Source organism: Panthera onca, chromosome A1 (genome assembly GCF_046562875.1).
Source record: "Panthera onca isolate mPanOnc1 chromosome A1, mPanOnc1 haplotype 2, whole genome shotgun sequence".
In the NCBI taxonomy this organism is placed as follows: domain Eukaryota; kingdom Metazoa; phylum Chordata; class Mammalia; order Carnivora; family Felidae; genus Panthera; species Panthera onca.
This window is the reverse complement of record NC_138339.1, coordinates 82,000,318-82,025,125: the sequence shown is the minus strand read 5'-3', so window position 1 is coordinate 82,025,125 and position 24,808 is coordinate 82,000,318. Positions and strand designations below refer to the sequence as shown.

At 34.8% G+C, this 24,808-nt stretch overlaps 1 protein-coding gene and 1 long non-coding RNA gene across 6 annotated transcripts in view; one reads left to right on the top strand and one right to left on the bottom strand.

Moving 5' to 3' along the window:
• The window catches only part of SKIC3 (SKI3 subunit of superkiller complex), a 161,550-nt gene that overhangs the window by 37,293 nt on the left and 99,449 nt on the right, over nt 1-24,808 (bottom strand). For all 5 annotated transcript variants that reach the window (XM_081796447.1, XM_081796450.1, XM_060635342.3 and 2 more), the window contains 20 exons: nt 23,723-23,863; nt 21,783-21,884; nt 20,823-20,962; nt 18,655-18,741; nt 18,464-18,567; nt 17,882-18,008; nt 16,797-16,976; nt 16,320-16,444; nt 14,532-14,785; nt 13,281-13,383; nt 10,664-10,840; nt 10,431-10,575; nt 10,194-10,272; nt 10,043-10,104; nt 9,876-9,932; nt 8,349-8,417; nt 6,366-6,440; nt 5,610-5,751; nt 2,914-3,007; nt 434-511 (listed from right to left, as the gene is read on the bottom strand). In XM_081796447.1, the coding sequence (XP_081652573.1) occupies nt 434-511; nt 2,914-3,007; nt 5,610-5,751; nt 6,366-6,440; nt 8,349-8,417; nt 9,876-9,932; nt 10,043-10,104; nt 10,194-10,272; nt 10,431-10,575; nt 10,664-10,840; nt 13,281-13,383; nt 14,532-14,785; nt 16,320-16,444; nt 16,797-16,976; nt 17,882-18,008; nt 18,464-18,567; nt 18,655-18,741; nt 20,823-20,962; nt 21,783-21,884; nt 23,723-23,863 (2,341 nt within the window). The remainder of the gene's footprint in view (nt 1-433; nt 512-2,913; nt 3,008-5,609; nt 5,752-6,365; nt 6,441-8,348; nt 8,418-9,875; nt 9,933-10,042; nt 10,105-10,193; nt 10,273-10,430; nt 10,576-10,663; nt 10,841-13,280; nt 13,384-14,531; nt 14,786-16,319; nt 16,445-16,796; nt 16,977-17,881; nt 18,009-18,463; nt 18,568-18,654; nt 18,742-20,822; nt 20,963-21,782; nt 21,885-23,722; nt 23,864-24,808) is intronic.
• Nucleotides 6,700-9,326, top strand: LOC132681164 (uncharacterized). Its single transcript, XR_009610898.1, has 2 exons — nt 6,700-6,780; nt 9,155-9,326. It is a non-coding gene; the product is annotated as an uncharacterized LOC132681164 (long non-coding RNA).

Sequence of the window (24,808 nt, the reverse complement as noted above, 5' to 3'; positions counted from 1 at the left end):
ATGAAATATATTAATTTAAGGTATGTAATACATACATTAATACATATATTAATGGATCTCTAAAGTCCATTCCCAGTGTAAATATATATAGCATGCAAATAAGAATAAGTCCAATTTCTCTTCCAATTAACAAGGGTTCTACTATACAGACAGCAACACCTCTCTTTGAAATGTTCTCTTGTATAGTCTACAACCATCAGTTCTAAATCTGCTTCTCACTAAAGCACAGTGCCACTAGGTACCATGAGAGAAACAGGAAAGTATTAACAGAGCACAGTATTGAGGAGATTATGTATCCAGAGGACATAATCATCAGCCCACTCATCTCTACATGTTCCATTACTCTGGATTCATCACCACCTCACTAGTCCCATAGCTTTCACCAGAAAAGTCTAACAGATTCACAGAATTAATGGGGAAAAAATATGCTTACCATAATAATCTGCCATAATTTCTTACTGTAACATTATAAGTATCTTGGTCTTCCACACTTTGTAACAATAACATTGCCCTGGGAAAAAAAAGGGGGGGGGGGCATGTATTTTAAATTAGCTCTGTGAAACAGCATTCTTTTACTCTTCTTCTTTAACTGAATCTACAGATTCTTGTTTTCTTCATTTCATTCATCTAATTCTTTAATGTCAGCTATAACAAGTTTTTCACATATTAATAAGTTGGTACACCAAAAACAATATGTAGATTTTAGACTATCAGGAAAGGAACTTGAATAAGGTGATCTCTTATTTAGTGAAATCATTCATCACACGTGAGTTTTAAATATTCCAAAAAAACTTAATCTAAATACAGGAAACAATGGTATCACTATTTTAAGTTTTGACATTAACTCAAGTATACAGCAAACAATCTTAAAAATATTTATATACTAGTGGTTTAAGTTAGGAAGCCAGGAAATTGAGTGCTTTCATGTGCACTTACCTTTTACATATAGAAAAATATTTAAGCAATACTTAGTTAAGAAAGAAAAGATTTATCAGGAGTCCCTAAAGGCTTAGAATAAATACATCAACATGTGACATGTCTCATTTTTATCTTGTGTTCAGTCCCCTTTGGGAAAGCAGAAAAATGTCTTAACAACTAATAGGAGTTGGATATTTAGTAAGATTTTTTTGTTTTTTTATTTTCTTTTCTGTTTAAAAAGGATGATCTAGGGAGAAACACTCAAGTGATGTTACATGAAAAACAAATATTTGCCAAAGAAGTCTAAGGCCGTATTACACATTAATATACTATACTATACTATACTGGTTAGATTTATACCTAATTTGTGGTTTCAAGCCTCAAATACTTGTCTAAGGCAGAAAACAACAGCAGTGATTGGTCAAGGAAGACTGGTGCATATCCACATGACTGTGGAGTTGCTATTTTAACTTGAAGGCGTAACTAGTTGTTAGATTCACACTATTTGTGATTAGAGTATATACAATAAAATGGCAAGCACTCTGAAGTTAATCTTCTTTGTTTAAAAATCCTGCTCACTGTTGTATTCTACCATATTTCTACAATTTGTTTACTATTAAGCTTATCATGCCATTGAAAGACACAGAATTGTTGCTTTTCATGAACTTCCACATATACCTTTAAAAAAGAACTTCCTGGGGCGCCTGGGTGGCTCTGTCGGTTAAGCGTCCGACTTCCGCTCAGGTCATGATCTCGCAGGTTGTGAGTTCCAGCCCCACGTCAGGCTCTGTGCTGACAGCTCAGAGCCTGGAGCCTGTTTCAGATTCTGTGTCTCCCTCTCTCTCTCTCTCTCTGCCCCTCCCCTGCTCATGCTCTGTCTCTCTCTGTCTCTCAAAAATAAATAAATGTTAAAAAATAAAAATAAAAAATAAAATAAAAAAGAACTTCTTGATTATATAGCCTCCAGTACCATCTAGTGATAACTCCTTTGAACTGCCAGGAGATCCATGAAAGGGCATGGCAAAGCATTTGGGACACCTCAATGACTTTGTATCTGACAAAGTTTCTTCTAAGTATCTATTTTTTACTTTTAAGGGAATGATACATGCAGTTAGGTCTTTTAACTTTTCAACTAGTATCCCCAACGTTGTCATTTTTTTATTCACCAATCAATTAATTTGCAGAGAATAAACCTGCAAGTTGATTTCATTGCCTACCACCCTCTTGGTTGGTCATTTCACTCGAGCACACAGTCCTTGTTTTCTCAACATGGCAAGTGCATTCCTGTTTCAGAGCACTTGCTCTCACTGTTCCTCTGCCTGGAATGCTGTTGCCCTCTTGAATGGCTTATAGCCTCACTTCATGCAGCCCAAGCCTCAACTGCCTCTTTAGTAAGCCTATGCTTGTTAAACCTGTCTCAAATTCACTGCCTGCCTTAACACTCCCTGGCCCTCTACCCCATTTTGATTTTCTTTCTTAGCAATTACCATCACAGATGTCTATAAGCTTATGATATGCCTCCCCACCACCAGGTCAGAAGCTCCATGAAAATGGAGTCTGTGTCTGTTTTATTTCACTGCTCAATTGCTAGTGTCAAGGACAATGTTTGGCACATAGCAATTCAAAAACTATGTATTGAATGAATAAAATACAGTAGATCTTAAAGCGATTCAGACAAATATAATGTTCTTATTTCTTCTCTGAATGAGCCTACACATTTTTAAAATAAAGAGACAGATTTTTCTAAAACAGAATCTGGGAGACTTTTCAGTTTGATTTTTGTTTTTTCTCCTGTCTGTCTCTCTCGGATAGAGCAACAGAAACCAAAATATAGCTGAAAATTTTAAACTGAATTTTTAAAAATGTAATGATAGATAATTAGAGATCAGGAAAGGAATCAGAACATTTGTGTAGCACCTTCTTCATGAAATGAAAACAAATTTTAAAAAGCCAAGTGATAAATACAGACGACTCTTAATTAAATGTAGAGTTTACCTTTGGTATGCACCTGCTGCTTCCTTTCTCAGTTGTAGATGTTCATTTAAGTAACCCAACATTGTGAAAGCTGGAGCATAATTCTGAATTCTTTCTGGAAATCCAAAAATATCTTTTCTTTACATGTGCATGTTGATCGTATTTGTAAAATGTGAGTCTTATTTTCAATGCCTTTAACACCAGATTACTTCCTGAGATCACAGCTATTAAGAATGGTTTCATTTTTATCTTGACTATAAAGTACTAGTAATCATTTTATAACCGTTTTAAGTTATTGAATATTTTATAAGTATTTATAGTTTCTCGTTATGCTTAAAGTCTAAACATTTTTATCCCCAAAGGTGTAATAATTTGAAATTGTAGCTTATATTAACACTAGTCATGAGATTCATAAGGAAATTCAGTTTTTTGGCTAATCACTTAATCTTTCCTGCAATTTTCTTGGTGGTTTGCTTCCAATTTCTATGTGTTTTTAAAAAATTCACTCAGTATTATACACTGGAAACACGGGATGACTTGGGCACTTTCAGTGCAGAACTTTGAAATTTTAATGTCAAAAAACATCATCTATCTACTAATGCACAAAGAAGAAACACATCTGATTTATTTAAAAGCAGTATTGAGAGGGGTGCCTGGGTGGCTCAGTTGATCAAGCGTTCGACTAGGGCTCAGGTCATGATCTCGTGGTCTACAAGGTCAAGCCTTGGTTGGGCTCTGTGCTGACAGCTGACAGTCTGGAGCCTGCTTCAGGTTCTGTGCCTCCCTCTCTCTCTGCCCCTCCCCTGCTCATGCTCTGTCTGTCTCTGTCTCTGTCTCTCTCTCTCTCTCAAAAATAATTAAACATTAAAAAACTTAAAAGTAGTATTGGGAAACAAACCATCACTTAAAATCCCTTAAAATTGCTTAACAAAGTACAGTGTAACCACAATTTATATGATAGTTAGGCTCTAACGTCAAAGCATAAAGTGAAAATCACATAATCAACCTTATTCTTGAAAAATCCTAACGTCACAAAAGAGAGGAATACCAAAACTGAATCACACTAAAAAGAGATTCATGCCTTCCAAGTACACTCACCCTAAGGCAAACTGTCAGCCAGACAAATAGATATGACTCCACTCTAGGGTAAAAAACCAGAGTACGCATAACTGTCAGGGAATTATGTGTTCATTGTTCTAGGGATCCAAATTTTGTAGAAAGGTAAATATTTACCCCTGTGTAAATTCTTTATAAATGTTACCCATTCTTACGGAAATTTATCAATAAAACTTCTGATCCATACACTCTCACAGAGGCTCTAGATATTTATTGGAGTCATTCATTTTGGGAAATGGCGTAAGATGTTAGTGCTCTGATGTGCTGATGTTTATAAACTAACTGCCTTCTGCTCAAGTATCCCAGGCTCAATGCAGGAAGAGTATTACAATCCTCTCCATACCTATGATGAGAAACTTTCTCTTCTGCTTTTCAGTTTATCTGTTTCTTCATAATACTAAACTGCCCATATACCTGCTTAAACTTCTTTCTTCTTTATTAGAATTTCTCAAGGGATAAATAAAAGGCTAGCAAAACTAACATTTCTTGAGCATCCAGGGTACTTTGCATATCATTTTGTATAAATCATCCCATTTAAACTCTAAGCAATAGATGCTTTTATTCCTGTATTACAGATGAGAAAACTAAAATCCAATTCAGTAATATGACAAAGGTTTCACCATAGCTAAGAGGAGGAGCAGAGACTAAAAGCCACTGGTAGTTTTCCACCCCCCACCTCCCATGACCACAAGTGCATTCCTTAATTAATCCACATCACCTGCCTCACCCATTCACCCACCCACATTCCCTATGGTAACCATCAGTTTGTTCTGTATAGTTAAGAGTGTGTTTCTTGGTTTGTCACCTCTCTTATTTTTTAAACTTTGCTAGTTTGTTTTGTTTCTTAAATTCCACATATGAGTGAAATCATATGGTATTTTTGGACTTATTTGACTCTATTGACTTATTCTTTTTGGACTTACTTGACTCTATTGTCTCTATTTGACTTGTTTCATTTAATTTGACTTATTACACTCTAGCTCCATCCATGTTGCTACAAATGGCAAGATTAAACTGGTAATAAAACTATTAGTTTTAGTAAGGAAGAAAGGAAAATTTTACAATAGATGGTTAATGAAACTTCACTATTCTGTCCTTTTCCTGAGGCTACATGTATTTTTCCAGTATTCTGAAGAAAAATCAGGTGTTAAAGTGGGAGATTAAACACACTAATTTTGGAATTTAAAGCATATTATCTCATTTAATTTTCACATCTCTACCATCTAGATATTATTAACTAACTCCACTTTCCAAGGTTAATAGAAGTTAAAAGAAGTAAAATCCTTGGCCTAAGACTGTAGAGAAATAAATGGCAGAGACAGAACAGCAACAACTCAGGCCCATTACACTCCAAAATGCTTTCCACTACAACATGGAAATCGGTTTTATTGTGATCATTAGGTAGCAGCAATTTTCATCACTCTTCAAAAGGACTTATACATTTTGAAAAGGAGACTGATCATTGGAGAAAAAAAAAAAAGGCAAATTCATGTCTTAAGGAACACTAATATTTTACTTGGAATTAACTAATTTTAAAACTTCTTTCCACTGTTTCAACAATTTATTCAGATATTGAGTTATTCAAATATTGAACACCTTACCTATGTATTTACTCAAAACAACTTGTGCGGCTGGAATAGCATTCATCTGAATGATATTGTACCGGTACAGCTCAGTATCTCTGTTGCTTTTATCTTGCAATGTTGTACAGACCCAATAAGCATAACCTATTGCTCCCTCGGTCTTTAAAAATGACAAAGTTAACAAGTGAATATAAGATAATAAATATACCAATAATTATAAAACAGCAAGTTTCAATACAGTAAATATCACATTTTAGTCTTAAGTCAACTGCAAAGTGTCTCTAATTAAAGAGTCACTGTGATACAACACAGCTCAGAGCATATTTAAATCACTTGCTTCAACCCTAAGTAGAAGAATCACATGGGATTAAATAAAGTGCAAAAAAACAGAGCCCCACCCAATGGGTTGATTTCCTTCTCTAAGCACCATTTTTAGAGATTAAACCAATAATTACCAAAGGAGTTCTAAAACACATTTGTAAATAATCAAGAAATGCCGGCCTACTCCTTATCTCATGTTGATTTTTCTCTAGGGTCTCAGTTTCTATTCTAAATGACTACTGTATCTATTGAATCCCATGTCACTTCTTCCTGAGCTTATGAAAGATAACACAAGATGAAAATGAGAAGTTCTTTAAAGATAATCTATTTCTAAGATAGAATAAAGAATAGAGACAACTGCTGTTATCAACATCTGATACCACTCTATTCATTTTCTTAACAAGAATAATACTTTATTCATGAATGAATCCTCAATAATGTTCAAATTCTTACATGCATACTAAGCTCTGTAGTGTGCCTGAAAAGATCCATGGTGTCATAACTTCCAACTGTCTCTGCGATAAGAGCCTATAAAAGGAAAAAAGAGGTTCTTAAAGTGAAATTATTTGGCAGAACCAAAGGTTTACTAGCTGTGCTTCAAAGCACAGCTAATTTATTTTCCAATCTTGGCTACTACATTCCCATGGCTCAGAGGACCAGAATAACTTGTCAAATTGGCCCTTAAACTGACAAATGCTTTCCAAATTCCCTCTGCAACCAGGCAGTGATGCAATAATCCACATAAAATTCCTCAGAACACTGATAAAGCTGTGCTACCTTCTCCCTTCCCTTTCACCCTTGATCCATTCATACTGGTATTTGTCTGGACTGGGGTTCTTAATCACACGATCATCTTGGATTCACCTGGGTAAGCTTTTTAAAAAAGGAAGTCCTTACCTCTAGATTTCTAGTTTCCACAGACCTGGAGTACAGTCTCAACATATTTATTTTTCAAAAGTGTGTCAGGAATTTAAATAATATAACTATGCCTTTAACTTTATAGACCATGAAATAAAAGTACTTTCAAGCTCCTATATCTTTTATTTAAAAATCAGGTTTTTTTTTAGTTATCATACATTACTAATATTATTAAAAAATTAATATAAAGTCTCACTTCTGTTGTTACCATTTTGATTAAATCTACCAGTTAACTCCTGAAATAAATTATTTTTAGATAAAAAGAACTGAAGGGCGCCTGGGTGGCTTAGTAGGTTGAGCATCCGCCTTCAGCTCAGGTCATGATCTCACAGTTTGTGGGTTCAAGCCTCATATCAGGGTTTGCACCTGCAGCATGGAGCCTGCTTCCGATTGATTCTCTGTCTCCCTCTCTCTCCGTCCCTTCTCCACTTGCATACACACACTCTCTCAAAAATAAACATTAAAAAAAAAGAATAAAATACTTGAAAAATTAAAAAAAGAATACTAGGTGGCTCTGATTAGCATCCAAAATCTACTGATCTAGAGCAGTGCTACTCAGAGTCAAGTCCCTGGAGCAGCATCAGCATCATCACTTGGAAGCAGTTAGAAACGTAAATTCTTGGGCCTCCTGCATCCAACTTACACAGAGATTAGTAGTAATGCTGTTAGCGCCCAGATGCTAACCACAATTCATAGAGAAAGGAGTTACTTTTCTAACTCTGCTTGCTTCACCAATTAACTAGAATTAGATCCAAGAGTCAAAGGTAGAATAAAAGATTCTAAACTCTGATGAGTGGTTTTCTGATATGGGTGATGCTCCTGCTATTCTCTGAACCAAAACAATCAACTACTTACTAATTCATTACAATTTCTCAACTAGAAAGACCTTGAAGACCACTCAGTCCAATCTTTTTCAGGTAAAGAAAATGAAATCCAGCAGTGATATGTTAAAAATCAGTCAGTGACAGACTCACACTCATAACCAAGTATCTGGATTCCTATCTGGCAGTACAAAACTCTGAACTTTGGGGAAGCAGAGGAAGAATACTCATAAACAAGCACCAAATCAAATATAAAGATTTTACAGAAAATGGGAAAACATAATCAAAATGATCTTTGTCGATGTTTATATTTTTGGTAAATGTGCTTTAAACAACAGAGTTCCAGGGTTTTTTAGCATAATAATGTCAGGCTGATGGAGCCCAAAGCCCCCCAAATCAAGGCTTAATCATTATAAGCTGTATGCCCTTGGGCACAATACTAAGGATCTCTAATCTTCAATTTCCCCATCTGTGAAAAGAGTTTAACAACCACCACCATCGCAAAGGATCAATGAAAGATTAACCGAAATAATTATATACAAAGAGACTATCACAATTACTGGCACAAAGTCCTCGTATGTTACCTGTTATCCAACATTATCATTGCTATTTATATTAACAGGTTACTTGTATCATTTTATATTAACTGGTTGTTTATACCCTAGGATTATTAATAACTATATGTTATATATCTTACTTGTCCAATCCAGCACATTAAGTAAGATGGATCAAGGGACTGAGCCATTTTGAAAGCTTCATGAGCTTGCTAGGAAAAAAAAAGGCAAAAATTAACATGTCATGTCATTTTATTAATTTAGTATTAAATTGCTTATGTTTAAAAAGCATAAGAGAAGAAGGTAAGTCAGACTTGTCAACATAAATACTTACAAGTCCAAAACTTCATTGTTTAAACACAATTAGCAACGCTTAAAACAGTGTTTTAACTACATAGTCCTAGAAAACTCCTGGGTACAACAGCTCTCTCTACAGGCTTAGGGGTTTTGGTCCCCAGTGAAAGGGCAATAGGGATGCACCTCATAGTCCATAGAACTTTTAACCAATCACCCATGCATTTGCTAGCCACAGGTTTGACAGAAGTATCTTTTGCCCTCTCCTGAAGCTTAATTGGCCTGAACTAACGGCAAGGAGGTCAAAGAGACGTACCTGAAACTTGGCAAAAAAAGAATGGACAGCATGAATATGTGCTAAGCAGTGAGGAAACCTTAAAGATACCTCACTTGGACCCATTAAATTGCATGTTTATTTTTCTACTACAAAAACTTATTATATGCTGCCTTACACTGTTTTCTCAAAAATCAATGTGTGACAGGAAACAGTCTTATTTTTCTTATGAAAACAACAACTCCTGGACAGCAACTGAGTTGTACTATCATAAAACTACATTCAGAGTTTTTTAACTGAGATCTAGCTATGTTTAAATTTTTAAAAATATTTTCACATATCTTAAGATCTAACTTATATTCTCCTTCATTCTATTTACAGGCTTTTGAAGCAATCTTGGCACTGACTTACTTTATCCCTGAGAGTATTACTGAAACTATTTTAAAAGGATGATATTCAGTATAATGGCTGAAACACAAAATAGTACAGATATTCTATTATCTATAGATTTATGGAAACTACTAAACATGACCTACAAGCATGCTTCCAATTACTTACTGTATTTCTAATTCTCCAATATATAACTGTTAAAGTATGACAAATTACATTGTGGCATATAAAAGAATTAATATCCACTAAAGCCAAATCTAAATCACCCAACATAGGCTAAACTTAATCTGCTAGACATTACTAATCACCTCTTTTACTTCATCACCCCACCCCTAACACAGCCCACACAGGACTCTTCTTATACATGTACAGATAAAAAGAAAAACACCCCAATAAACCATAACAAAATTGTTCTAATCTTTAAATGAAAAACATAATTATAAATCCAAAATTTCTTCAGTGATATGAAAAGGAAAATAAATCTTACACGTTCATTATTTAATATAATAAATGGAATGCCATCAATTATCTAGCATATAGGTGAGCATACTGAATAGGTAACAATATCCAAAGTATTTCTCCACAAGAAGCTAAGCTATTACAAAGAAGTAATATTCACATATAAAAAATTCATATATAAAGCTATTACAAAGAGGTAACATTCATATATAAAGAATGTCCTTTAACATGACAAAACAGACAATACATTTACCTCAATGTTTTCATTTGCAAGGTATAAGACTCCCAAGTTGGTCCATGCAACAGGATTCTAAAAGATGTATATATAAAATTAGGTCCCTGTCTACATGGCAGCCTGAGAAAGTTATTAACATGAAATTTTGAAGTTCTTTTTCACAGACAGACACATAAAACACTCACAATTTGTTCTGATTGGATTGACTTGATGAAACAATGCTGAGCAAGGGCGTAATTTCCAATACCTAAAAAATAACAGAGTGTGATGAAACTGAACTTTATTACCTGAAACAGGCAATCTTCTAATAATATTGAAGTGTTATGCAATTCTTACCACTGTAACATGAAACCACACCAAGAGCATTCCAGTATAAATGGTTTTTACTGTCGAGTCTCACCGCCTTTTTCAGACACTGAAAAAGTAAAATTAGATTAATTTTGGTATCTTGGAACATCAGTATTTATATCAAGATAAATGTGGTTTTATGTAAAAACATGATAGTATTTATCAAAAACATCAGAAAAGCTTTTCTTTTTTTAAAAGGTTATAAAAAATTTCTCAAAACCCCACCTGTAAAGATTTCTCCAACAACTCTTTAAGATCATTTGTGTTGTTGCCTGTTTCTGCTAGATGTTGTGCTTGACGGTAATAATTAATTCCGAGATCACACCATGTATTAGATGTGGACATCAGTTTTAATGCACGACCATAACACCTGTGGAAATACAAAAATAAATGTTATGTTCTGTTAAAATGTCCTAATTCAAAGTAAATGTCATTAACTAGCAAACTTTGTAAATTACCTTCCTCCAAGATGGAGGAGCTCATTCTTCTTTAATACTTGTTTTCCTTCTTTCTGACCTAGGAGGACTCCTAAAACATTAACATTTACTTTAGATGGTGAGACAGCATACAGACTGGTACAAGCATCCCCAACTAGCTTCCAAAGGCAAGACACATCAGCTCGATGCTGCAGAGCCCTAAAAAAATAAAGTGTTTATTTTATTTTTATACTTACAAGTTATTTCCAAAAACTAGGAAGTTTATCTCTCTCATTACAATCTTGATTAAGAATTACTTCCTTGGTTAAGTGCAGTGAATGCTTTACTAAATTCTTTCTAAATAAATTACATGTTATCACTCCCTTATTAGGAAGAATAAAGGAAGGGGGGAAGGAGAAAGAAGTGATTATTTCAAATGCCAGAAATTTTGCAAACACCTCTTTGGTACTCTTCATCATTTTTATTAGAAGTAGCAGAAATCACATAAATAAACCAATACATTTTCCAGGACCAATTCACCTTTAACTGAATTTTTTTTGAACTGTGCTGTCTGTGTTTGTCTTTTAAACAGTAACCAAAGTAGTAAAGTTGGTAGCTCTCTCTCAGTTAATTATTGTAAACTCACGTTTTTGCTTGTTGGTCTTTGGTCAAATAAAAATGACTAGTAAATGTGTGATATGTTAAATATATTTGGTGGTCCAAAGGATTTTTACTAAGACCAAGATTACCAAAAAGCTAAATATGAAAACGTGAACACTCATGATTTATTGAAGAAATATGACTGAATGCACAAACTTAAAAGAGTAAATAAAAGTATTAATTATGGTGATAAAGGTCACCTCTTCTTAAAATGAGAAAAATCTCACTATTTCTCTTCATTTTTCTCTTCTCAAGATCTTATAAATAAAACATGACAATTTCACTTAAGCCAAGTCTCAATAACCAGCTATCACAAACAGCTATGTTACTGGCAGATGGACAAGCAGATGGAACATTTCTCATAGCCTTTTCTACTAAAAGAGTCCAGCCAAAAATCATTTTCCAGTATCTTTCTGTGAGATAAGATTAATTATTGCAGTCATCACTGAGAGCCCACTGTGAGAATCAGGAGGAAGGACAACACTATTTGTAGTTCCTCTGCTTAAATATCTTAGCATAACATCTAAAAATGACAGCATGATAGGATAATGCTAAGCGAAATAAGTCAGTTGGAGAAAGGCAAATACCATATGATCTCACTCATATGTGAAATTTAAGAAACAAAACAAACGAGCAAAGGAAAAATAAAAGAAAAAAAGAGACATAAACCAAGAAACAAGAAACAGACTCTTAACTATACAGAACACACAATGGTTACCAGAGGGGAGGAGGGCGGGAGATGAGGGGGAAAAGAGAATGGGAGTTAAAGAGTATACTTGTTGTGATGAAAAGAGTAAAATAAAATAAAATAAAACAAAATAAAAGTAAATAAAATCTACAACGTGAAAGAAGAAAATAGAAGGAGAAAAGAGAAACAGAGTCCATTTTAATAGCCTAAACTCTTTCAATAAAAAAATAAAGTATCCGTAAGGTGAAATAACTTCTATCACCTTTACACAAGAATTGTGGTGGTACGAACTTTTACATCCAGAAGTAAATATAAATTTGGGGATTATCACTTTAAGAGTTTTATATACCTCCATATAATTGGCTGTGAATGCTACAAGCTATGGGCTACCCAGAACAAAATTTCCCATTCTCAGAAAGGCAGTTTTTGTATCTCAAGTATCATCAAAGGTTCACAATTACTCTTAAATACTAGTTCAAACAAAGCATGCCCTGTTCACAATACCCTTTCCTCTTTGGAAAGATCTATATAATGTGAGACTTGAAAAGCAGCAATAAAAACCTTCGGGAGAAAAAAGGCTCAGGTTTTCTTTTCATATTTGGTTCATATTCTGGAGCAACTAAATCAACAGGAAACAGAAGAGAAGACAAGTCGGAAAAGAAAGGAAAGGAAGCACAAGAAAGGTGTTTAAGAAAAAAAATTTCAAATGTATGTGCAACATGTGGACTTCTTAAAATCATCTACCACAAACAGCACTTCTACTTAGCTGGTGAATTTACAGTTCAATAAAAATACCAGGTTTACTCAAATTTTTCTGATTCCCTTAATATTACACATCACTTTTTCTTACTACACAGATTCTCTCCAGGAGCAGATTGCTCGTTTCCCCTCACCTTCAACCCTACCAAGATACCTAGAAGCGGCCCTTACCATTGAATATAAATCATACTGTTCACCGCAAGTCCTAGTTCCCAATCAGTTCAATTGGAGGTACTGGCATTTCTAGGTCTCCTGCAAGGGAACACTGATGCACAGTATTCAAGCTGCTGCTCCTCTAGCAGAATGCTTCTTTCTTCCCACCCTTCCCTATGCAGCCAGCAGGTCAACAAGAGCAAGAAACTGTATCTGTTCCCCAGTGCCACATTAATACAATATGTCAGAATTCATTGGCTACTCCGTTATTCTTTATGTTTAATATTCTGAGTACTGATTGCTGTATCTCACAGAAAAAAATACAGGAAGATTTTCTAAATTTGGCTTTAAGATAATGCTAAGAAAATAAACACAATGAATAATAAGAATAACACTAACCAAGTAAAATATTCCAGTGCTTTTTCTATGTAGTCCACAGCTTTCCCATCAAGATAATCCACTAGAGCTGCTTTTGCCATCATAAGATGGCATTCGCCCAAACCTAAAACCAGTTAGTTTATAGTTATTAAAACACATACAGAAACACTTAGAATAAACTTTAAAAAATGTAGCAGTGTTATTTTAAAGCCACTTTTCAGAAAACAAAACTTAACGGTATTTTATAAAAATTATCTTTAAGTATGGTCTCGCATACACTTAGTACTGTTGCAGTAACATGTGCTAAAAGTGATAAAAATCTATAGAAAGAATTTCCTTGACTTTGGGCAGATTACTTAACTCTTAAAACCTCAGCCTTGAAAATGGTGATATTACCTAAATGCTATTCTCCATCATATTACTATTTATTAACTGTTGTGAAGCAAGATTTCATCTTTTTATATTCAAAACTAGATAGCAAACTACATAGTAAAAATGTAATAAATGAAACAGCAATTTCCTAAAGTACCCAATAAAGATCTAATAAACGTGAATTCTTTTGAGGAAAGTTTTACAAAATTAAAACAAAAGTTTTCAAGGCCTAAGTTATGCATTGCTTACAACATACACTATTTCTGATTTTTTTTTTTTTTAACGTTTATTTATTTTTGAGACAGAGACAGAGCATGAACGGGGTGGGGGGGGGGGGCAGAGAGAGAGGGAAACACAGAATCTGAAACAGGCTCCAGGCTCTGAGCTGTCAGCACAGAGCCCGACGCGGGGCTTGAACCCACGGACCGTGAGATCATGACCTGAGCGGAAGTTGGATGCTCAACCAACCAAGCCACCCAGACGCCCCCACTATTTCTGATTTAAATTACAAAACAAAACAAAACAAAAAGTGAAAAAAAAATCTTCTGTAACTTAAAAAGTAATTAAAAGGTATTGAGATATTTTGAAGATATGGTAAATTAATTACCAAAATATAACAGGAGGAAAACTCTTGTTTTAGAGATCCATTTTTAGATCAAATAGCTATCATGCTGTTTGTCTAAAAGTTAAATATCATACTACTATTGATTAACTGTTAGGAAATAAGATTTGATCTCTCTATATTCAAATCTATATAACAAGCCATATTATAAGAGGTTCATGAAAGAAGCCACTGTTGACTAAGAAGTCCTTTTCAGGTTATGAAATACATTTAGGAAATTTACACAAGGATTTTATACTCTAGTATCACAAAAGTCAAAGGAGCTATGAAAAAATTACCTTTCAAAGCTGGCACATAATCTTCTTTCTTTTTAATGATCAGCTGGTATTGAGCTATCGCCTCCTTATATTTGCCTAGGATTTGCTGTATTGCTGCAACCTTAAACACACTGTATGTGGATTCTGGGTTCAGCTCACTGGCTTTTGTGAAGGATTTCAAGGCTGTGGTATAGCCACCTCTGCTTAAGTATGCCTCTCCTAATGACTCCCAACAATTGAAGTCCTTTGGGTCTGCCCTTAATGCTGCCTGTAAACTAAAATTTCAGTAAACCGTAAGACAACTAAATGTAAAAGAACTACTTCCACATTTGACAAGACAATATAAAATAAAGAATTCAGTTGAATCACATACAACCATGGTTACTTCTATTTATCAAAGTGCTATTTAAAGCAGGTATACCTGTTCCTTTTATAACTTGAATTTTTTTATAACTTTCATATTTTAATACTAAGAAATTTTATTACAAATTTGGAATGAATAAGAATACTTTTTTGCACAAGAGCTGACCAGAATTTTCTTCCTTGACTATCTGAAAGAATCCCAGTTTCCTACCAGAATAGCTATATATCTCAGTATGCCTCATGACAATTAGTAATCTCCCACTGATCCTGTTACCAAAACAGAAATATCACAGCAGCCTAGGTATTTACATAAATCAGAAACTTTATCTTGATCCAAATACATATATATATATATATATATATATATATATATATATATATATATTTGTTAATGTTTTCACAAATAGAAGAAAAAAATAACTGTTTACAACAATTTGTTAGGTTCAGAAAAAAGGCACTTTCTAATCCTTTCTAAAAAGAAAACATACAAGGCTTATAGTTAATTGTGGGCATTCACGTTTAAGTATTCATTTTAAGTTTTGGGGGTGATTGTAGTAATAAACAAATTTTATCACTTGTAGCATAACCAAAAAAACTTATATAAAGGCTTATAAACCTAATTAAGTTGATAGATATTATAATCTCATTACTAGGAAATGCCAATGCTCTGTTACACTTCCTTATAAACAGAAAGTCTTGCCTTTTTCATTTTTTTTTGAACTGAAGTACAGTTGACATACAATATTATATTAGTTTTGGGTGTATAACATACTGATTTGAATTTTACAGACACTATGAAATATTCACCATGGTAAGTGTAATTACCATCTGTCATCACACAAAGTTATTACAATATTTTATTATTATATATTTACTATTAATTAAATATATTTTATTCTTTTTTTTTTTTTTTTTTTTTTTAAGGTAAACTCGGTGCCTAACATGGGGCTTCAGCTCACAACCCTGAGATCAAGAGTTGCATGCTCTACCAACTGAGGCAGCCAGGTGCCTCTATTCTCAAGTATATTTCAAACCAAATAACTGAAAATGAGCTGCTCCAGATGGACTTCAAGGTGTCAAATGTATCCCCTGCCCCCAGGGGATATAAAGCATGTCACTGGAAGAACAACAAAGGTATCAGCCTTGGCTTTTTATCATTCCTTAAGTTTCCACTGAGAACCTATTACATGTACAACACTAGGAAGACTTCACTTCATTAGACTGGCTATTCCCTTAACAACAGGACATCATTTAACCTATTTTTGCATTCTCCAGTGCCTTGCAGATAATAAGAACCAATCAACTATAAATAAATTTTGCCATTTCTTCTCTCAAAATATAATCTGAAATGAGGAAACTTGTCAGGTCCATTTTGGGTATAAACAGGAGTTTAATTTAAGGAACCAACAGGCTGTCTAACAGTTTAAATATAATAAGGTGCCTTACTCAGCCACTGCTTGAGAATGCTGACCAGCTTTCAAATAGTACAGTCCGCGCCTCAGCCAGGCCCATTTCGCTGTTCCAGCACTTGCCTTTTGAGTTACTGTCGTTAGGATGGCTAAGGCAGTTTCCTTAAAAAAGGAAGAAAAGACTGATTAAGAAAGACTAATATTAGAGATAGTGAATATCATAAAAATACAGACCACCTATGTATAGTACCCAAATATATTTTCATCTACCACTTTTGATTCTTTAAACTTATACTAGTTTATACTGAACTACAGTTTCAACAATAAGTGAGGAGTGATGTAATGTCTGTCAATGAAAAGAAAAGTTTCTCCATAAACAGTGGCAAAAATATTTCTTTTGTACCTCCAAAGAAAAATTTAAAGAAATAATAACTTCCAAGTATACAAATATAAAAATATTTCTATTTCTATACTCAGGATAAAAAGAAAAAGGTATTTAAGTTATTAGACATACCATCTCTTCAAGCTCCACACTTAAGTCAACTGCTGCAGCTCCAGATTCAGCATCAGTATCATCTAACTCAAACGCTTTCCTGTAACAGCCACGGGCTCTGTTTTTATCTCCTACCACATCTCTGTAGTAATGACCTAAATAGCAGAAAACTTTGCCCATGTATGTATCCAGTCTGGCAGCCTTTGAAACAGAGATGGATAGCAACACAAAATTAAAGTTTGTTTGAGTGGGTCTCTTTAAAAACACAAAAGATAAATACACAGATTAAAAGAAAAATGGAACACTTTCATTAAACATAGAAAAAGATGCCAACACGTCCTTTAATGTAAGATTTAAAGCAACAGGAAACCTAGTCATCACTGCTTATAAAAAACAAGTGCAAAAATATTATTTCTTTATTAAAAAGAAATGTGAAATTAGAGTTATTATTATATTCACCCTCTTTTATGCATCAAGGTAAGAATGTGACACTGGCACTTGTTAAACATTTTAAATATGAGAAATTATACATCTGGAAGTATACATGGCCATAAAACTACAGTAGAAATTACTTAAAAACAATAGTCTTTTCCAAAGATAATTATGTCTCATTTTGTATAATGTCTGTTTCTTACATAAGTAACTTTTAGGGGTGCCTGGATGGCTCAGTCAGTTAGGTAGCCGACTCTTGATTTTGACTCAGGTCATGATCTCATGGTTGTGGGATCAAGCCCCACATTCTTTGTGCTAAGCATGAAGCCAGCCTGGGATTCTCTCTCTCTCCCACTCTCTCTGCCCTTCCCCGGTTGTGCTTGCTCAAGTGCTCGCTCGCTCTCTCACACACTCTCTCTCTCTCTCTCTCTCAAAATAAATAAACTTTAAAATATAAAAAGTTAGATAAGTATCTTTTATATTTTTATTTTCTCCTTACCCATATAACATTCTCACAAAACTTATGTGACAGAGATCAAACACCAAAAACTTCAGTTTAAAAAAAAAGCAATTCAACAAACAGTAATTTTAAGTACCTAACTTATAAGATTATTATTTATGATTTTACAATGAATCCATTTCAACTAAGAATTAAATAGTAGCACATGTTTTACCTTTAGAAAGTGAGTAAGAGCCTTTGTTTTATCTTTTCTTGTTTCTTCACCCATGAACCAATATGTTAACCCAAGTTGGTAATGATATTCAGCAACTTCAGCATCTTTCTCAAGAGCTCTCTGGAAACTAAGTCACCAAAGGGAAGTAAAAAGATATGCATACACACAATGTAGGAAACTTAGTTGGGACAAAGTTTGAGTGATTCAAAGATGCTAAACCAGAAACAAGTTATTACTTTATAATTTAGATTATAATGAGAGAGGAAATTATTTGAAAAGGAGTTTATAAAAGCACATGGCCTTTCAGCTTAACCAATGTGCTAAGTGTTTAGGAGCACACACCAAACATTATATATGCTCACTGACCATTATGATCAGCTAGTCAGAATTCAAATCCATCTCAGAGAATTTTCTCACAGGTACTGCGCTACATGCTAAATACATTTCTTAAAAATATTCACGCATACACAGATCAAATTTATACACAATGGATCTGTATCAAATCCACACATTTTGAATTTTTGAGAAATATAATAAATTGAGATATGACTAGATCTATGAGCAATCTATATGTATTTTTACCATTTCTCTGCTTGTGGATAGTCCTTTTTGGTAAAATGAATCAAAGCCTCCAGGGCATGAACTTCAGCTAGGTCAGGGTAAGAAGAGAGAAGGTCTTCCATAATCTACAAAGTAGATATCTGTCAATTCCTTATTCAAATAAAGTAACTTGTAACTTAAAAAAATTCCCAGTTTGAATGGAAAAAACCAACCTTTGAAGCTTCCTCTAATGAGCCTTTATTCAGATAGGCCAAGCTTTTAAGAACCAAAAGTCCTGGGATATTATTTGCATCAGAAACCTAGAAAATGATTGTAAAGAACTGCTGTTAAGTCTCTTTCAACACAGATCATCAATATTTGCTTTAATTAAAGAATGACCATAAAAGAGCACAAAATAAAGACATAGTGATTTCTATCAGTATGAACACATTCATTTTTGTAACTTTTTATTAGAGAAAATTGCAAATGCATTTCAAAAAATTAGAAAATAGTATAATAATCCCACATATACTCATTATCTACCTTCAAAATTAACTCAAATCCAATCTTTTCTCATCCATATCTACACTCAATTCACTACACACCTGCTTAGATTATCCCAGATAACTTCTCATCAATGCTTTAGTACGAATATCTAAAAATTAAGTTCATTGTTATATAACACAGTCATACTACCATTATAAACACCTAGGCAAAACCAACAATACATCCTTAGTATCATCAAAAAAATTAGCAAGTGTTCAAATTTCTCAGTTGGCTCAGAAAATATTTGAATAATTCATTTGTTTTAATCAAATACGAATAAGGTACATACATTTCAAAAGGCTGATATGTCTATTAAGTCTCTTTTAACCTATAGGGCTCCCTTCCATTCTTTTTTCCTCCCTCACAATTTAACTGTTGAAAAATATGGGCCAATTGTCACAGTTTTCACACAGTCTGGATTTTACCGAATGGAGTCTCATGGTCCTGACATGTTCCTTGGTCCCCTATATCTTCTGTAAATTAGTAGTTAGGCCTGAAAGCTTAATCTGATTCCATTTTAATGCTTTGGCAAGACTACATCATGTGTACATGCACTTATTTTGTATGGTACTTTCTTTTGGTAATGTTAGCAACCACTGATCCTCAATGCGTTAGATCAGATTGCAAAATGGCGGTTTTCCTTATTCAATGGAATACTTCAACAACAACAAAATTTCCCTCCCCTCATTATCTATTTGATTATCCTGAGGAACAGTTCATAAAGGAAAGGTAAGATATTTTGATTCTTTCCAAATGGTTCCTCAGCACCCTCCAAAGATTTTTTTTTTTTTAATTGAGAATGTTTTGTTTATTTTTTTCATCTTGAATACATGGATTTAAACATATTTGGTATTTTTCAATCTACTGCAGTTACTGGTGCTCAAACTCCCCTTTAGCCAGTGACAATCAACCCATGATAATTCCTAAGCCTTTCTAACATAATTCTAGTAGCCTTATATAGTTTCCTTGCTTTCTAGCATTCTAAGATGTTCTGGGCTCATCCTATACATCTTCTGTTTCATACCTGGACTTCACCAGCTCTCTAAGAAACTTTTCTGTGTGTGTGTGTGTGTGTGTGTGTGTGTGGCAGGGGAAAGATTGGAAAAACCTCAAAGCATTTAAAAAACACACTATTGGTAGAAGGCAAGTAGAAAATAAGAAATTAACATATTGGTTATTGAAGGATGCTAACAACTGTTCTAATTTTAATGAAATGTAAAGCCCTTTGAAATATATCAAACAATGATATTTTAAAAATTCAAAATCCTACAATACACTGGGTAATAGAATTTTAATTTTGGATAAAAAATAGCCTTTATCTGAAAAAACTATTTAAAAATACCATGTTGTTATAATTCATAATTTATAGTTTTTTGACACAGAATTTCTAAATGTTTGAATTAAAAACATTAAGAAATAGGATTCCTTCTTAAATATCATTCTCCTTCTATTTTATTAAATTGAAAAACAAATAAATAATATTGTCTACTACGAAGCTACTTGAGTCCTTAACTGTTCTTGTCAATAATCTATGAAATCTTTTCTGGAGGCAAAAATTTAGAGTCCCAAATTAAAAATAATCAAGTTGTAATAACTTAAGGCAAAAAGAGAAAAGGAGAATAAGAACAATACTAAAGAAAGAAATCACACCTATGAAAAACATTGTAAGTACTTAACCAAGAGGCAAACAAATAACTTTGGAAGTTTCCAAGTGTGTGATGTGGAAAAGGCAGATGTGGTGAATTCATACCTCGAACACAAAATTTGTTTAAGTATTTGTGGAAGGAGGGAGTGGTTGGTGCCCATTTGACTGGAAAAAGTAAAGTCGAAGGGAAAAACCTGATGATAAGACTACCTGATCAAGAGTACAGATTGCTTCCACTGAAGATTCATAATCTGAGAGTTTAATCAAAGCCTCTGCTTTCAAACGGAGACAAAGATTCTTCTGATGAAGACTGCCACCAGACACACCAAGATTATCTATGTTCTTCAGAGCTGACAAAATTAAGGACATCTGAATGAAGACAACCATATTACTTCACTTATTTCTTCTTGTTAAGGGTAAAAAATAATAAATTGGAGATACAGTAAGAATAAATTGCCAAAATAATATACATGAAGAATAATTCCGAGCTAAAGATAGATTATTCCCTGAATTCTTTAAGGAAATATCTGAATTTAAAACAGAATACATCTGAATTTAAAATCTCTACCTTTACATAACATATAATAAAAGTGAACATCCTGAAACACAATGGCTATCTATATCTGTATCTGCTACATAACAAAAGTTAGCCAAACCATTGGTAACAAACTTAGCAAATTAGGCACACCGGAATGGGAAAGAAGCTGGATTCAAAAGGACCAGGGTGAACTGTGTCTCAACTACAGAAGGTAGGCCACCAGCTGTGTCAAGAGCAGTGAATCACTTTCTATGATTTCCTATCCCTCGCCTGACCCATCTGACCACATTCAAATAGGCTCCAAGATGCCTAAGACTGCTCTTATCTACATGAGAGGAATCAAAAACTCCTGAAGTCCTGGATGCACCAGAAACTTCCTTATTACAAAGACAGACCACCTCCACACAAGCCTAAACTGACTATGTCAAAATTCCAAGGAATCCTTTGAAAAATACTCATGGTTAGTTTAAAAGTAAATACACACTAGGCATTATTTAACCATCTCAATGAAATTTAAATTAGTGAGTAACTTAAAATACAAAATAAAGCATGTGAGTTTTTTTAAACCACCAACTTTCTCCTTTAACATGAAAAGAAACAGAGTTGGCCACCAATGCAGATATCAGGAATACCTTGACTGCATGAAAGAACAGCTTCCTTAGGTCTATGCATTTTAACTTGGGCTTCGGCCAGATGATACCACCCCGTTGTGCAAAGAGGGCTTTCCTTTAACCCTAAAAGGAAAAAAGCAATCACAAAATCCAAACTTACTATGACCAATGAGGTGAATGGCACCGCCATCTACTCCCCCAAATCAGATCCCTCCCCTCTCCCTTGTCTCTCATACATGATCATTCCCTACATTGATTCCACGCCCCAATCCATTTCTCTACCATCGCTACTTCAGTTCACATCATTATCTTTATCCCAGATCACTGCAAGTGCTTGCCACCCATTCCAATTCATTCTTTACACTGCAGCCAGAATGTCTCTAAAAATACAAATGGAATTATAAAATTCCTCTGCTCAAAACATTCCACAGGTTCCTGGCTGCCCTTAACATGCAAACTCTTTCACAAGGTGTGCAAGGCCCCTCTCCACTATCATTTCTTAACTCTTCCTGCTCCCATACATCCTTCTCACATCTTGCTGAACCACCTTGAATTCCAGCTGTGCTCTCCTCTCAGGCTATTTCAGCTCTTGGCTTGAAAAGCTCCTCCCACCCCAAGCTTACATTTGTCTTTCAGATCTCTACTTGAATGTAAGTCTATCCATTGTGACAAATGCTAAAACTAAGTTAAAGTTTCCTGGCAAAACTAAGTTAAAGATTCCTAAGGGCGGCAGCAGGGTGAAAACATATATAATTATCCTTATTTTACAAATGAGACACAGATAATTTAATTAGTTTTCTAATGGTCTGGGAATTAGTGAGTGACAGTTTTGGAATTCAGACCTAAGCAGATCCAGAATATATAAGCATATTTCTTCCACTTCTATCTTAAATATATGTTCCTTTTTGTTTTTAATGTTTTTGTTTATTTATTTTGAGAGAGAGACAGAGAGCATGCAGGGGAGAGGCAGAGAGAGAGGGAGAGAGAATCCTAAGCAGGCTCTGTGTTGTCAGTGCAGAGGTCGACAAAAGGCTTGATCTCAGGAACCATGAGATCATGACCTGAGCCAAGATCAAGGGTCAAATGCTTAACTGACTGAGCCATCTAGATGCCCCTTAAATATACACTCCTTAAGGAAAGGCCCAAAGATAACCACCTACTGACTGTGTTAGCTAGGATGCAAGGCGGAGTTACTCAGATCAGAGGGCTGAAAGCTATCAGCAGAAGAGAGGAGGGGAAGGGACAAAATCAGGGAGGGAATGTGTTTTGTTTTGCAGAACCAGTGGTTCCTACCTACCCAGGAGTCTGCTAGGTGTTTTACCTGACAGCCCATGGCATGAGCCAGTCTGAGCAGATATGGAGCTGCAGACCTGTACCAAAGCCCACCTGAGTGATCCTGAAGTTACCTTGAGCTCATTGTAATACTAAGATTTTTTTCCTCGAATGGGATTTTCTGCCATTTTTTGAACATACAATGTGTGTACTAGCATGCTGATATACTGGGCATACACGCGGCGACCAAAGTGCCTAAGTAACAGCATATGGATTCATTATATTTGAAAATGAAGCATGGGAGCTAGCAAAGTATGAAGGAAGGGGCAAGAAATCAGACTCGAGAAGGTTGCAAACCCTGTGAAGAAGTTTGGATGTTATCCTAAGGGCAGTCAGAAACCCATGAAAAGCTTTAAGTTGGGGAAGAGAATATGTGTACATTAAATTAATGTCTACACCAGCTCTCTGCCCCTGCCCAATACACTGAATAAACACTTTCTGTACAAAGCCCATGGGGAGACACCGCCTTGAAAGCTATCTCCCTGTCTCCTTACTGTGATAAATAATAAAAGTTCTTTGCTTTCAACACTTCCTTGGATTGTGGTCAATTTAAAGCAACCCAAGCAGTGAGACCCTTGAGTTTGGTTACAGCTACACCTCATGTTACATGCTCTATGCTGTACACTTGCCTTCAGTTAGGTTCCTAACAGCCTCTTCATACTTTCTGTCTTGCAATGCTTTAATCCCCAAACCAATGAAGCCTGGACCACTTTTTGAATCCATTTCCACTAGTCTGCGACAATACTGCTGTCCTTCATCAGTAAGACTGCCTGGAATTAAAAGGGAAAAATGATTAGCATACGTACTCCAAACTTTTTTAAAAAGTTTAATGTTTATTTATTTTTGAGAGAGACACAGAGCCTGAGTTGGGGAGGGGCAGAGAGAGAGGGAGACACAGAATCCACAGCAGGCTCCAGGCTCCGAGCCATCAGCACAGAGCCTGACGTGAGGCTTAAACTCACAGACTGCGAGATCATGACCTGAGCCAAAGTGGGGTGCTTAACTGACTGAGCCACCCAGGGGCTCTCATACTTCAAATTTCTAATTGCCAAAGTATACATACTTAAATCTCAAATACCATTTTACATATCTTCCACCATATCAATTCCAGGAATTCAAAACTTAAATAGACCAACAAACACCAAAAATTTTAACATTTCATTAAAAACTTATGCTCTTCATCTTAAATTTTGGCAGTAGAAACCACTTTACCCACTGCAGTATGGGTAAACTGAACCTGTAGTCATACTCAAGGTTTCAAACAGGAAACCTACTGCTACTTGCCATTAGGCTAAAACACACAGCCTCCTGCTTGCCAGCTCTCCTTTTGCTGTTCAGCACTAACAATTTCGGTTGTTAAATGAAAGAATCCCTAAGGACAGTGTCTTCACCAGTCTCTCTCCCTGGGCAACCATGTGCTGCTAGAGAGGTGACAGCCAGGATGCCCTATCTAGTGTTCTTCCAGAATCTGGGATTAAAAGACAGTCTTCTTGTCAAGACACTATACAAAAACTTAGTCACATTCTTCTTAAGTCTACAAGTCCAGTAGCACCTTTCTGCATTCTTTCAAAAATTTTATTTTCCTATATACGTTAATGGTTAAGCTTATGTAACAATCATGTAATGCCTATATTTATTTCAAATTTATTCTGGTAAAATAATTTAGTTTAGAAAATATCATTTATTTTGTTTTATTTCCATTTTCTCCAACCTCA